Genomic DNA, 15,778 nt, shown 5'->3' with positions numbered 1-15,778 from the left:
CTTCTTGGAACTTGCATTGTGGATTAAACGCTTAGATGACAGATTGCACGGTGTGAAGCGATTCTGACTTTACATAAACCACAACCAGGCAGGTCATTCCCTTAATATTAGTAGCAAGCCATTGCTATAGCTTCCCACATTTCTAGTACAGGTGAGAACTACAGAGGTTTGTTTTGATACCTCTTTCCTTGTTACACTGAAGTTTTAATACAAAGCAAGCAGTTACGAGTTGGGATTTCCTTTTATGTGTTAAGGGCATGACATTTAAAAAACAAAAAGCAAACGGGTTCAAGAAAAAAAAAATAAAGTTTTATTCCACAATCGCCTTCACAAACTGTAGTGGCAATATGGCGTCATACAAAACAATAAGCCATGTTCTGCACCATTCGGAAAAAGGAGAACAGGTTTCTTTTTCTGAAGGAAGCGTCTACATTGATTTTTTTTTAAGATCAGATTTGGAAATGAAATAACATTTCATGAGGTCTTCGTTGGAGTGGGCTGATTTCTCCAGGATTCTGGGAATATATGTTTGAAACGTTGCGTTGCCTGTTCAAGGGCCCCTAAGCGTTAGTGCTCCATTGGCTCCTCAGGCTTGTCTACGGGATCTTCAGCAGGTGGAGCAACCTGGGTACAGGACACAAACATTATGTACGGTAGTGGTAGAAGCATTGTAACATATAACGTATATTTAAATTATGGTGTCAACGCTCTGCTCATTTTTATTCTATTATTATACCCCTTAGGTGTCAGGTGTCCTTATAAAACGTGAGTGTTACATAATTGTGTATTAGAAGGGAAGCATTCAGATGCACAATGATCAAGAGGATCAACAACTGTGCGATTCCAGGTTGTTGCAAATCACAAAATCGCACCAGGTTCTAGGTTATCAAGCAGATAGCTGCTGTACGTCACAGCTCCGTGTCCATCAGGACTGGATATGCAGCAATGCAGGCAATTAGGTACCACGTAGCATACTAAAATAAGGCCATATTGCAGGAGGGCTGCCGTGTCGCAAACTACATCCTGCACTTCTGATTAAGGGATGAGTCAAGACACACACTCTGTAAACAATGACAGAGTTTGAATCAGGGGAATCTGGTTCAAACCCCGGTGTCGGCTCCTTGTGACCTAGGGCGAGTCACTTTATCTCTCTGTGCCTCCGGCACCAAAAACATAGATTGTAAGCTCATCTGGGCAGGGACTGTGTCTGTAGAATTCCTATGTGCTGAGTACCGCGCGCTATACTGTAATTGTGACGCGCTTTGAGTCCCATTGGGAGAAAGGCACTATATGAAATAAAGTTATGGTTTGCAGATCGCGGTATATGAATCAAAATGATTTTTAACTGCTATTCATCATAAAAGCGGACACCCCGCTCAGCAATACAGCACCTTGTGTACAAGATTACTGGTGCATCGCCTTCACCAGATCAATTTAGCAACAGATTTAAAATAAAAAAATACATTTGTTTTTTCAAAAGCTACACAGAGCCCTAAAATAGACTCCATTTTGTAAAAATCTAGCTATGGTTTGAAGATATTGTATGTCAAAGAATAATAAAAGATTGTTTAAAATAAAATGACTTGGCTGTGAGGCTGCGACTCTCACGAATGCGGCCATCAATGGCAGGTTCCTAATTGTGGTGCCTTCCTTACAGTGAACACACACACACACACACACACACACACACACACACACACACACACACACACACGATGGTAGCTGTCATGTGCTGCAGGTAACACAGCTCCTACCTTTCTCTGTGGCCTCTCCTCCAGGCCTTCCAGGAATGGGGAGACCTCACTATCGTCGTAGATTGTGAACTCCAGCTCTTTCCCAACAATGCCAATAGAAACATTCTGGAGAACAGAATATAAAAAAATCATTTCCTCCACACCTGATGTATTGCTTTCTGCTATTACATGCTCAGAAATGTCCATTTAATGTCAGTTTTCTGTGTTTGAACAAATGTAAGGCCGTATACCAACACAAAACACAGAGTTCAGTTTAGGAACAACTCTCACTGCGAATTTATTTTAGAAATAATCAACTTGTTCATGACTTCATAGCCAAGGAGCACGCTGGGGATCTTATTCTTCAACACACGCATTGCAAAAGCACATCAGCAGGGCCTTAATCCTCTATTTTCAAGTAAATGCTAAATGAACAAGGCCACTAGTATAGTGTGTGGATAACATACAGGTCACGCAAATGCAATGCATCTTAAGTGTTGCAAAGGCCATGTGCCTCTGGAATGCACCAAAACCCTGAATGCATTGTGTGCGCGCGCATAGATAAATGTCAATTAAGAAGCGATGCCTTTCATAAAACAAAAATTGATTTACCCTCAGGTTTGAAGCAAGGGGTCTCCAAAGCTGAACCAAGATAATTTCAGCTCCAGGGACCCCTGCTCGCTGAGATACGTGGAAAGATGCAGCCGGAATCTCTGTTAAGTTAAAAGCTCCAGCATCACGCGGACCAATAAGACGACGCAAGGAATTACGTCGTGGGGCGCCGGAGCTTTAAACCGCCATATCGGGTGCCCAGCCAGGGTTACTACCGGGGGACACCTTCTCGGGTATCTCTCAGGAAGCAGGAGGTCCCTGGAGCTGAGATTAACACAGTTCAGCTCAAAAGATCCCCTGCTTCCCCTCAAGTTAAAAAACAAACTAAGAGGCACCGCTCCTTTAAGTCTAGTAGCTGCATCTATATTTTTCATGACTGTAGGCAACTATCAGGTTAACATGGATTCACAGATTCACTGTGGGCTGTGAGGTCATTTAATGGATAAACAAGAACGTCCTCCACAGATACCCTATTTATACAGTATATGGCTTCCGATAGCCGTTACATGTGCAGGCATACATTTCTGCTCAAATACAGCAACCGTAACGTTGAATATTTTTCATACATCTTCGATAATGCAGTACAAATTGCTGCCGTCTCCAATTGTGACTGCAGCATTTGAGGAATTGGACATATAGTATATACTCTTTTACACGTGTATTGTATTTAGGTTCCTTTTTTGCCGATGGCCCTGGAAGACGTGTTATTTTGAATGCTCGTGTGCAACAAGATTGTCCCAACTTGTATGCTGATCCCAGAAAACATGTCACAACCAACAAAGAACCAGGAGGTATACCTTAGTAGTCAGATCCTGTTCTGCAGGAAGGGTCTCTCTTAACGCACGCAAACCATGTTTGACCAGCTCATTCAAATTACCTACAAGGGAACAACATGAACATACTTATTTATGGACAGTTGTGATCAAGCTCATTTCTGCTCAAAATTACTTTAACCTGCGAGGTCTTCTTGCTTTGTATCTCTGAGGACCTACACTTCCAGGATCCATGCATTGGCCGAGAATCGAACCAAGGTCAACTGCTTGGGAAGCAGCTATGCGCTCTACTATCTCACCACCAACCTTTGTTGGCAAGCAGCTTCCAGTCAGTGGTCATTTTTGCCTGGGAGCAATAGCCCTTTGAACCAGGATATTTCATTTCGTTATTCACACGTATATTGCGATATTTATACTGCTTACCTATCTTACTCCAACTATAAAGAAAACAAAAAAAACTATGTGCACTAGTTTAGTGTAATATCACAATATACTGAGGGGGAAAACAGACACGAAAAACATTTGCTTGGTTTAGTTTTCATATGTACCTCTTGGAGTAGTGAGAATGAGTCTCCTAACTCAACGATTGTGTAAATAAGAACTAGGAAATAGGAATATTTGAATGATAAAAATGACTTCTAGGTATGAATATCACTTTCGCGGGTGACTGCATGTTGCTGAGGTATTCTATGAAATGATACACAGGGTTATACAACACATGCACGTAGATAATTATTACGTATTATAGGCCACAGCTGGTAAAGTCAGGGCATTATTGAAATCCCTGCTCTCTGATTGGATAATGCCCGGCATTTTAACCATTCCGTAATGGCCTGGAATTTTTGGCACCCTGCCAAGTTTTTCAGCCAATCAGCTTTCAGTTTCATTCACAGAGTGAAAGTAGCTTTCAGACAGGGGAGCCGATTGGACAGAAGGCAGCAGCAAGGCACTGACTCCATCCCCACCCTGCCTGCAGAGAGCTCCACACAGGAGAACACAGAGGAGAAATGTTTGTGTCGGCTGAGTGTTTTGTGGGTGTAGAGGGGACAGCAGAGTCTGTTTTGTTGGTGTGTCTGCAGTGTGTGTTTTGTGGGTGCAGAGGGGGGCTGCAGTGTGTGCGTTTGTGTTTTGTGGGTGGAGGAGGGTTGCAGAGTGTTTTGTGTGTGTCTGCAGAGTGTTTTGTGTGTGTCTGCAGTGTGTGCGTTTACAGGGGGGTTGCAGTGGGTGTGGAGGGGGGCTCTGCTGGTGTTTGTTTTGTGGATGTAGATGTGGCAGCCGTCTATTTTGTTGGTGTGTCTGCAGTGTGCTGTGGGTTTAGAGGGGGCTGCAGTGTGTGTCTTCAGTGGGTGTAGAGGATAGAGGAGGGCTGCAGTGTGTTTTGGTATGTGTGTGTATATGTGTCTGCAGTTTTGCGGTTTTATAGGGGGCTGCCTGCAGTGTGTATTTTTGGGTGTAGAGGGGGGCTGCTCTGTGTGTGTGTGTCTTCAGTGTGTGTTTTGTGACTGTAGAGGGTGGAGGAGGGCTGCAGAGTGTTTTGTGGGTGTAGGGTAGGGGGGGGCTGCAGAGTGTGGGTGTATAGAGGGTGCTTTGTGTATGTACAATTTCCCTTTAATAAACACGTGCAGTAAAATAATGTAGATCATGCTAATAAAAATCAATATGACTAAAAAAAGTGTCTATGTCTATGTCTATGTCTATGTCTATGTCTATATATATAATTAATATACACACACACACAGGCAGTCCTCGGTTATCCGACACAATGCGTTACTCAAAATGGCGTTGTAAAGCGAAACGTTGTAAAGCGAAACATTTTCCCATAGGAACACTGTTTAAATGAAAGGTTCCGTTCCTGAAGGCATTTTTAACACTAAAATACACCAAATATTTTATGCCGGCAATAAGATATGCAGCACACACATATATTATATAGTGTATATACTGTATTATATATATATATATAACATAATAAATAATATATTATATAGTATAATATAATATTATATATATACGCTCTTAGGACGCTTTGCAACGTTGTTTATGTGAATGTGTATATATATACACACATACACAACGTTGCAAAGCGTCTTAAGAGCGTTGGATAAGCCATTTTGGCGTTGTAAAAATGAATATAGGTATGCATTGCATAGCGTTGGATAAGCCATTCGTTGTAAAGCGAATCGTTGTAAAACGAGGACTGCCTGTAAGCCTACATTTAGCCTATAATAGTAATAATCCCCTCAGAACAGCCCTGGCTGGTTTAAAGTCCCTCGGCTTGGCCTCGGGCTTTCAACTCTTCTAGCCAGGGCATTATTGGCCAGTAAAGCCCTGTTCTGAGGGGATTATTACTTAAATATAAGGACATACTGGATGTACCTGTGCAGTGAACAAGGCAGCGCTTTGTAAATCTTGGACTTCATACGGCAACAAGTGAAACTACATGGGACAAAATGTTTTGCCCACTCAAGCAACAAAAATACATGACCACTCACAGTCAGAGAACTCGGACATGCGTCTCTCTAGGTATGTGCGAGCGGACTGCGACCGCGCTCCAATGGACATTGCTTTACAGTCAAAGTAGTTTGCAGAAGGGCAAGTCTGGAAAATGTGAGGACCCATGTCCTATAGAAACAAGAGAGAACATTGATAGAAAATAGTTAGGAATTCATAACTATGCAATGTATACGGATTGTGCTACGTCACAAAATCACACCTGGAGGGAGATTGATAGATATAATATGTACAGCAGACGCACCTCAAATAGCATTAGCACGTAAAAAGGAGAGTGCGCGCATTATAAAAATCACTTACACATGTATTCGCCACCCAAGGCAGCACATCGCAGGTAAGTGAGCAAACCCTGGCGTGTTCAGTAGAAAACCCAACATGTTCTACTTATCACAACAGGTTTTAATCACTTACCTGCGGTATGCTGCATACTCAACTGTGATCTGTGGGTTTGGGTGAAGGTATAGAATATCCATCAGTAAACAAAGAAGCTGCAATGCACGCCCAATGTGACAAATTACATTTAGCTCTTTTCAATGTGTTATTTTTGGGTCACGTTAGTTCAATTTTTTGGCCACATGTTAAAGCTGCAGACCAAGCAATTTCCTACATGTGTTTTTTTTTTTTAAATAAATCCGTTCTGTAGTATGAGAAAATACATGTAGCATTTTTTTTTTATTAAACACTGAAAGACATGTTTAATGTATTATAATGTAACAAGCAATTTTCTTTCTATAGCAACCATTTACAAAAGCATATCCCCTTCCTCTTCTGAAAGAGGCTCTGGCACACACCCTTTTGAGCCCTGCCCTCTCTCTAGCAGCGCACCAATTGTATCTAGTGACTGCCTGGTCACATGATCTTCCCCACAGAACTGTGCATCTTTGGCCCTCTCTTCTGCTGCACTGACAGCCATTTAGTGAGCCCGAGTTGAACCTTCGCCGATCGATCCCAGGAGAACGGATTGGTCGGCAAATTAGCTATTTACTTATGTGTGGATAGTATTGATGCACATATTAAAGGGGAAAAAAACAAATACAAACACACACACAAAAAAGGCAGCTTGGACTGCTGCTTTAAGATTACTTTAACGTGGTTGCAAACTCTTTCAGCAGGTTCCTACACTACCTATTTTATACTGTGTGCTTTGCATTTCCTCCACTGCATAGCGAAAACAAAACACTGGCATGGGATGCGTGACATACACACGCACTGTTATTTTCTCCCCCTTAGGGAAGAAATCTCTCAGTGATTACTGCGATTACACGTGTGCTGGGACATGCTGATCAAGCAGAGGTGGGATGGGTGAGCTTCAAAACAAGAGCAGGGGACACAGACTTCCCAACAGGAGACATTTTTAACAAATCACTATTTTGACTGCTATATATTACATGACATTTGTTGTACTGTTTGAAGTTAGGCTTTTGGGCCTAAAATATGCAAATCTACCGCACACATCCTAAATTCACAAACACACTTACATCATAACCTGCAATAAGCAGTCCTACTCCGTATGGTCTCCGGCCGTAACGCTGCGTTGGAACCTGGGTTTCTTGAAGACAGTTAAGGAACAAAACAATTTCCACTACACAAAGCACTATGCAAACAATTTCTCAAAGGAGTTGGGCGAAACGTGTCGAGGATCAGGCTCTCCTCTGTGTAATCTCCGAACTAGATATGAATAAAAGTGCAACGCTCTGTCTTATCGTTTAATTCAATCGTTTGTTGACGTCCGGTACCCTAATCTAAGGGAGTGGCCTGCTGTGGTTCTCAATGTATCATGGTTTCTCAAATAAAGAAACGGGTATTTGGATTTACACTTTTATAAACCTACTAGCCGAAACTACCCGGCATTGCTCAGGAATTCTAAGAAACCAACCTCATTCCCTCCCCCCCCCCCTTCCTCTTCCTCTTGCCCTCACTTCCCTTTAATACCTTATGATGTCCCAAATAATTTCCGCCTCTCTTTCTCCAGAATTTTTACTGTCTCATGTGTCAACTGACTTCCTCTCTTTCTTTGCTTGCTTTCTGTGTAAACTTTATAGGTATCACTCTCCTTATCTGCCACCAGGCTATGTGCATTATGATGTCACCAGTATGATGTCACCAGTATGATGTCACGTGCCAGATAAATAGCCTACCAAGTACAGCACCCAGTGGCTGACTTGCTTGTCGGACAAATTGTAATAACTCATAGAATTAAAAATAGAAGGTATCCAAATTCCAAACAGACAAAAACCTGCTCCTTGATCTCCGGAACCATCATGCAAAATTTGGTTACGATCTACTAAGAGGTGTCCAAATGCATAGCGAACAGACAAACAACTTTCCAAAATATATAGAGATGGTGCCCTAGAAATAAATACTTTAGTCTGAGTGCCCATCTGTTTACTTGAAGTGATAATCTTAGAACAAAACTGGTATATACATGTACTTGCTAATCGGAAGCAGTGCTGTAAATATGGACATGATTTGAACAGAACAAACCCAAATCACGGTTATTGAAAGCACCCACAGCATTGTGAATAAACTCTGTGTGATGTACCACGCAAACTACATTTTATTCATCACAAGATCCACTACAGATACGGATGTTTGTTTTATCTAGTATCTTGTGGTACATCAGTTTTACTGACCTGGCTACAATAAGTAATTGCAGTGTTAAACAGTTGAACTACATCCCTTTCCTTCTAAAATGATACATCAGATTAATAAAGTGAAGTGTTCCCAGACAGACTGCACCTTATGTCTTCTAGTGTACAGGTAATCTGCAAAATATAGGACTTTGATGTCTGTAAGCTTGTGTGCGGTCACATGAGATTATAATAGCGCTGAGGAACAACCAAGTGCGTGACTGGCCTACATCAAGAAATAGATCAGCGTACACCACATGAGATGTGGGAATCTGCTGATTTGCCTAGAGATATTGATCAGCATTAGCGCAGCTTTTAACACCAAGCCTAGGCTAAAAGTGATGACACTATATCTAGCTGTTCATGACTTGAAGGATACTACTTCCAATCAGGGAGACGAGGCGGGACACTGGAAGTGGGCGGTCAAACACGAATCGGGAATCCAGACACTCCTGACGCATGAAGTTACTGTGAAAGAGAAAATGAACGTAAATTAATAGACGCCCGGCCTGTGAAGCTTCAGAGAAGCCCGATGACATTTAGAAACAAAAACAAGTGTTTGTAATTAGTTAGAGTCTAGCTTCCTGTGTCAGAGTTCACCAGATTTGTAAAGCGTGATTCCGTCAAATTATAGAAAGGCTTTCAAAACATTTTGCATGTGCCAGCAGCACCGAAGGTGTTAAAATGGCAGAGTCCCTCAATGGCCAAGTATTGACGGGTTAATAATAATGTAATATGAAGTCCCAAGTACTAGATCCACGACTTCTCTTTCAAAAGTTACTTTTAAACGTAATATTTACAATAATATTTGATGGGGCTATAAAAATGGCCACGTTTCTGAACCTTATAAAAATTACTTCATAACAGAGCCCTGAATATTTTAACTTGGAAATTGCTGCCTCTATTAGGCATGAACTTGTAAGTAGCCTTTAACAAAAGTAGTGTCTGAGACACATACCATGTTGTTTGTTGGATAAAGGAGAGAAGAGACACACACACACACTCACCATAACAGCCTAGCATCAGCAGTCAGACCAGCAATGGAGATACCAATATGGCTATCCACGTTCAGAATCTTCTTCTGATGGGCAGCCAGCTCCGACTGTGCTCGCTGTATAAAAACAAACACGTACTGCACTCATCCTCAATACTTACAGGAAACAAAGCCAGGACTGGCAGCCAGGTCTCTTGCAACGTGAAGCTTATTACTACAATGTGAAAGTCAACTTTATTTCAAGCTTCAATTTAGAAGACATCCAAAGTGGGGACTGGGGGTAGCCGCTTTGAATATTATGGTTGTATTTTTTGTAAGAAGATAATATAGTGTAGTTTATATCATAGCAGGTTAGTGTACAGTATAGGGGGCACACTCCAAACGTGAACTGCAGCTTAAACCCTACGGCAGAATGCAATCATGTGACCGGGACAGCCCTTAACCCAGAAACGGAAGAGAGGTCTTCTTCCATTCCCCTGCATTACAGATGCAGGTCGCGATCTCCCCTAGAAAACGAGACCTCTAAGGGCATGACGTAGCCACTACTACTCATTACTACATCATGGGGCCCCTGGAGTACCGGAACTGCTAAATAAGTATGATGGGGGGGGGGGGGTCTCTGGAGCTGAACCTCATTCATTTCAGTTCCGTGGACACCCCCCCAGATATTAACTACCTTGGGTCCTGCAGGTACATCCTGGTCCTTACATTTCCGGTGGCACACAGGCCAATAGGAAGCTGCAACTTCCTATTGACTCATGTCCCATGGGAGATTTAAACTTCCAATTGTTTCCCCAGCCGGGGCTGGTACCAGCGGCATATTCGGAGGGAAGTAGGGGGTAGGCAGTTAAGGTGGGCGGTGTGTGTTTTAGCTGTGCTTGTAAGACAATAATACACAAAGGCCTTTCATCTTACCTTTAAAGCTACAAGCACTGCATGGGTTTTGGACTTCAGTCCTACTGTGGCAGAGCCCTGCTTCACAGCCTCCATGGCATATTCAATTTGATGAATCCGGCCCTTTGCAGCAGGAAGAAAAGGTATTTTTTATCAACCGAGAAAAGGCAACAGACGGCAACAAAAAACAACTATTTTGGTTCAGAATTTTTTTTTTTTAAATTTTCCTACTCTATGCATTTTCTGGGATTCAAAGTAGGTAGTGTATCATGTTACGGTTTTGTTGCATTGATTTTTGTGAAATTATTACGTTTCCTTATTACCTTATACCATCAGCTGCTTGTGATAAACCGAAAAAAAATTCTAAAGCTAGAAGATTGTGGTTTTGCTCCTTTCAGCATAAACATTTTTAACCACAACGTATTAGACCAATTAGAACAAAGCAAGATTTTATTTCTGTTTCCATTTTTCCATGATATCAATGTGTTTTCCAAGTTAACCTTTGTCTCGCTGTTTCTGCTTTACAAAAAGCAGCTTGCTGGAAACCCACAAGGTTCTTAGAAATACGTTTTCTTGGGACTTTCAGGTGTATAGTTTTTACTCTATGAACAAGCCTTACAATGCCTCATTCAGCCATGAATTCCTTTTTCTTTGATACTTTAACACCCAAGAAGCATCCGGTTGCACCTTTTAAGTCTTTTGGGAGTTTTAAATCTTAGGCCGTGTCCATAGATGGACAGGCCGTGCTGAGGCGTGCGGACGCTCAGCGCTGAGCCCCTGCATCCTCAATGAGGATGCCTTAACAGGGGGCTCACGCGAGCGTCCGCAGGCGTGCGGAGGAGTTGGAGGTTTCAGCCGAGCGCCAAGCTGTTTTTCAGCGCGCTGTCGGCTGAAACCCTCCAATGAGAGTGGGGCTGCGTCAACGTCACGGCGCCGTGACGTCGGCGCCGTGACGTCGGCGCCGTGACGTCGACGTCAGTGCGTCGCGGGCGATTGGCCCAGCGACGTCACTGCCCCGCCTCCCTACAGTCTCCCCCCACCTCCGATCGCGGACGCTGGCTAGCCTGTATGGGCATGAAATCGCCCAGCTTCTGCAGGCGCGCCTCAGCGTCCGCTCGCCTCAGCACGGCTCCCCCCCTCTATGGCCCGGGCCTTAGGGAGTAACAGTTTAGATGAGATTTCTAGAATTAAATTGAACACAAAAACAAACAATGAACGTCCTTTGTTACTCTCAATTTTGGACAGGCTGGAACTTTAAACAACACGTAGAGATAGCCAGGTCTTACCTGAGGGCTCCACACTGTCACGTCATTGTCATACTGGTTGCGAAACTAAGCATGTGAAAACAGAAACACAACTGTATAAGTGAGAAGCAAATGTAACATTATTTTAAGGGACACTACATTATATGGCAAACTTTGCAGTCCTGCTGTGGCTCTTTTAAAGCCGTAGGTTTGTAATCCACTTGTGGTTACGCCAACACTGTAGAAATGTGGTTGCTCTCAGATTGATTCAAATGTATGATCCAAGCGCCTGCGTTCTGCAAAGACTAAAGTATTTTTGCGCTGGTTCTGATAACTAAATTCACATCATGCCACCGACCCAAAAGTAGAGGTTGAAAGTTCCAGCTATAATGCACTGACTGAATTGGATCATGATTGCGATACAGGAGGCATATATCATGTCCTCTCACTGCCACAATACTAAATCATAGGTAAAAATGCATAGCCACATATTGTCAATTACAGGTCATTCGCACAATGGGGGGGGGGGGGAGGTGGAGAAGCTTTTAGTGATAAATCGCAGCACCAAACACACGCAATAACCTCTGACAATAAAGGTAGTTACATACTTTATCCTTCACAGGATAAGCAGTGTAATCTGGGTTCGCCCAAGTTTGTTTTACTTACTAAACTTGGTGGCAGCTCCATTGCACAATTATAGAGATCCATAAGAAATTGTACACAGCATAAACAGCCCTTCCAAAGCACCGAGATAGAACTTGCACATCAAGTGCTCCACAGCAAACAGCTCTAGCAGTACATTTAAATACCATCTGTTTCATTCTGGTACGAGAGGGCTCTTAGGTTTCAAATGTATTCATAATGCAACACTGTGGACATTATACCGGTTTCCTAAAGCGTGTCAAATAGGTTGGGGAAGGGGAAAAATAAACTATTGTATCCGGTTTCTCATCTCATGTTAACGCAAAAGCTTGAATCGGAGGATAGTTAAAACATTTTCATTATTGCAGAAATTGGGCAAGTGGAAGAATAAAAAACCATTCATGTCCCAGGCGGCAGAAGCAGAAGCCTCGGACACTCACAGGTCTTCATTCAAGGCGAATGTCTTCGATAAATATAGCAAACGATCAATGTTTCGGTCCGGTCGCGGGCCTTAATCCATCTTGGTAAAAGTCCACGAGCGTACCAGACACGGGTCGCATGCCGTGTTCCAGTAAATATACTCGCCTTGCATCAAGAACCGCGAGTGGCAGAGTTTTCGGCTTCTGCTCTCAATGGACTTTGCTGTGACCCTGCTCCGCCATCCCTCTGTTTACCTGAGCACCCAGCTTCCTTGTTCCACATGGTACAGAAGGCAGTGTTCTCTTGTGAACAAACTCTTCATTTACTGTCCGATTATGTGTAATGTATTAGAACAGAGGTGGTCAACTCCAGTTCTCAAGGGTCACCAACAGGACAGGTTTTAGGTCCACCAAACAGGACAGGTTTTAAGGATATCCCTGCTGAAGCAGGGATATCTGTAAAACCTGTCCTGTTGGTGGTCCTTGAGGACTGGAGCTGGCCACTCCTGTAATAAGTAGTGTGTGTGATGTGTACATGTTATTTATACATACACACATTTGAATGCACATTTATCTAAAGATTGATGCAAATTTTTACACCACTGAACATCCCATAGATATCATACCTCTTCGTTTCCACTAATTGTATTGTGTGCTGAATCTAAAAATTTTTTTTTTAAATCTACTGTGTTTAACAGAATGGAGCAGAGTTCCAAACTGCAGTCACTCCCTTTTGCTGCAGAATGGCTATAAAAACCATTACAAGGCATTGATGAGGACTAGCACAAAAGGGGTTAAATGAATGCAGCTTTTCAGCAGAAGCTTAAATGTGGCCAAGGTATGCCATCATTACACAGCTAAAATTACAATACTTCCAAGTACAGCCATCTCACATCGAGTCAGGGAGGGAAAAGAGAAAGTGAAAGTTTCTGGCACAGAATGAAGGATTTGGATTCTAGAACATTCTCCAAACCTAGGTTAGCGAATCCCTTTGCTTTCTCATTTTAAGCGCCAACAGCGAATGGCTTAATAGAGCAGGCACAGGTAACGTTGCATCTGATATTGCCGCAGAATGGCATTAACAGCCGGTATTAATAGCAAATCTATATTAATAGGGCTACGGTTAATATAAATACAGATTTGCTTTTAAAATATCAATGCAGAGTACAAGGCATGGAATCCCTTTTCTGCCAGAGGGTGCCCAATGCAAAGGCCTGCAGTATACTGCGCTGTACATGGACAGCACACCGGATCCATCTGGCTAAGAAGGGCTTCACACAGCACATCTGTATATCTGGCAAACAGGATCTTTAGGGTGCAATGAGAAGAGTTATGGGGTGTTCCATGCTCTTCCGGTAGCGATAGGTTAAAATAACACGGCAATTGTAGTATTGACCAAGTGTGATGTTATTTATTTTGCAAGTGTGTTCCCCCCACCACACACAAGTTTTCCTTTTGAAGAACAACGGTTATATACATATATTTTTTTAGGATGCCTCTCTGGCTTTTTACCTTTTTAGGTAAGAAAAGTGTGTGGATATATAGATGGAGCAAAAAAAGGCAGGCACCTCATATTGCAGAAAAATAAATTTTTATTGAATTTCAACATTTCTGCGACATAGCGTGCCTGCCTTTTTTGCTCTATGACTGATACTCAACTGTATTTAGGCGGCCTGCATCCTAAATTGACCAAATTTGCCAATTTATCAGCGAATATCGAAATTAGAGGGATATATAGATATATCTCTTTCTGAAATAGGATCAGCATTGATTGCCACAATTTTCGGGGCAACGCTCAGCCCCGGACATATCAGGGTAACGCTCAGCCCCAGACATATCAGGGTAATGCTCAGCCCATGGCATATAAGTGTAACACTAACGCTCAGCCTGGGGCATATCGGGGATAACGCTCAGCCTGGGGCATATCGGGGATAACGCTCAGCCTGGGGCATATCGGGGATAACGCTCAGCCTGGGGCATATCGGGGATAACGCTCAGCCTGGGGCATATCGGGGATAACGCTCAGCCTGGGGCATATCGGGGGTAACACTCAGCCACGGACATATTAGGTTAACGGGCATATCAGGGTAGCGCCCAGCCCATGGCATTTTAGGGTAACACTAACGCTCAGTCCCGGGCATATCAGGGTAACGCTGGTATATTAGTGTAAGGCTGCACTGATCCCTTATTTAACCGGCTGCCTGTTAATCAGCATTGAAGTGACTTTACCGAGTAACAAGTGCAGATAAGTCGCGAGCTGCCTGTGACATTACACCTCCCTGACACCTCGGGGGAGACCGACCCGGTAACTCGTTGCTGCCAAATATGTAATCAAAAGCCCACAAGGGATCCAAAGCCTCTCCCCTGCACCGGGCGCCTCACTGCGGCCCACCTGCCGCACTAGGCCTCTCCCTGACTATCGCTGCGCAGTCACGGCCGGTACCGGCCGCCACCAAGGGACGAGACTGGCTGAGGGGTGGGGGGAGTGATGGGGAGAGAGAAAGCGGCAGGCAGTTAACGGGTGACACCCGCGCATCCTTACCATGATGAGCAGATACAGTCCCGCCTGGCTCTGTGAGGTGCTGAATAACGCTGCGGACTCGGCGCTCTACAAATCGAACTGGAGGAGTTCACCCCCCCCCCTGCTAGGGAAAACAAGCTCACGACCGAGTGATCGATAAGGGCGGAGAGGATCACGTGACCCGGGGGCCGCTTCCCTCGGGTTCGGACGTCACTCACGTCCGTGTGCAGTGGGCGAACCCAACACCGGAGGGAGGGAGGGAATTTGCTCGGATATATTTCCGTACGGCGACGTATTCCATATATTGATCATAGATAAGAAACAGTTGGTGGGTCTATTAGTAGTAGGCAGCGCAAAGTATCATAAAACAGATATTGTTTGAAGTTGCGCCCCTGCAAGGGTTGTAGTATTATGGGTGGACTGACCGCTTCTTGAGGGGGTCGCTCATAAGGCCGCGGTTATAGTGCTGGCTACAGCGACGTCAAAACAAATGCATTGTTGCCGCGTACGCTTATAGTAAGCTCAACAGCTTGGTCGCGATCGCTGGAAGTCATCTCAATTTGATTTTTCCAGCGACCGCAGTCTGACGTCGCCGTCACTATAAGCGCAGCCTTACTTCTGATGTGATACAAGGTCCCTCCCATCTCCCTTTCCCATAGTGGTCATTTTTGAGAACCAGTTTACTAAGAACAGCATATTGAGGATAATATTTTTTTTTATTTTTTTTTTATAGACTTGTAGCAACACAAATAACTTAATATATATTTACCAAAATCCCCTCACCATTAGAGCTGGTCCCGTAAAG

General features: G+C 43.5%; 1 protein-coding gene across 1 annotated transcript; it reads right to left on the bottom strand.

Annotated features, from left to right (window-relative positions):
• Positions 1-287: 287 nt before the first annotated feature.
• PSMA1 (proteasome 20S subunit alpha 1) lies at positions 288-15,142 on the bottom strand. The gene is made up of 10 exons (XM_075567016.1): positions 14,995-15,142; positions 11,434-11,478; positions 10,169-10,270; positions 9,267-9,370; positions 8,639-8,727; positions 7,108-7,178; positions 5,611-5,740; positions 3,143-3,222; positions 1,755-1,859; positions 288-624 (listed from the first exon to the last, which is right to left on the bottom strand). The coding sequence occupies exons 1-10, from the start codon at positions 14,995-14,997 to the stop codon at positions 568-570; spliced, it is 786 nt and encodes a 261-aa protein (XP_075423131.1). The 5' UTR covers positions 14,998-15,142; the 3' UTR covers positions 288-567.
• Between the last annotated feature and the right edge of the window lie 636 nt (positions 15,143-15,778).

Source organism: Ascaphus truei, chromosome 12 (genome assembly GCF_040206685.1).
Source record: "Ascaphus truei isolate aAscTru1 chromosome 12, aAscTru1.hap1, whole genome shotgun sequence".
NCBI classification, from domain to species: domain Eukaryota; kingdom Metazoa; phylum Chordata; class Amphibia; order Anura; family Ascaphidae; genus Ascaphus; species Ascaphus truei.
This window is presented reverse-complemented; position numbering and strand designations above follow the sequence as displayed.

What these genes read in the sequence shown, in the direction of transcription:
- PSMA1 (XM_075567016.1), bottom strand. An exon ending in TGACAGTGTGGAGCCCTCAG is followed by an intron (nt 10,271 to 11,433) that starts GTAAGACCTGGC and finishes CCTGCTGCAAAG; the next exon opens with GGCCGGATTCATCAAATTGA. An exon ending in AGGAGAGGCCACAGAGAAAG is followed by an intron (nt 625 to 1,754) that starts GTAGGAGCTGTG and finishes TCCTGTACCCAG; the next exon opens with GTTGCTCCACCTGCTGAAGA.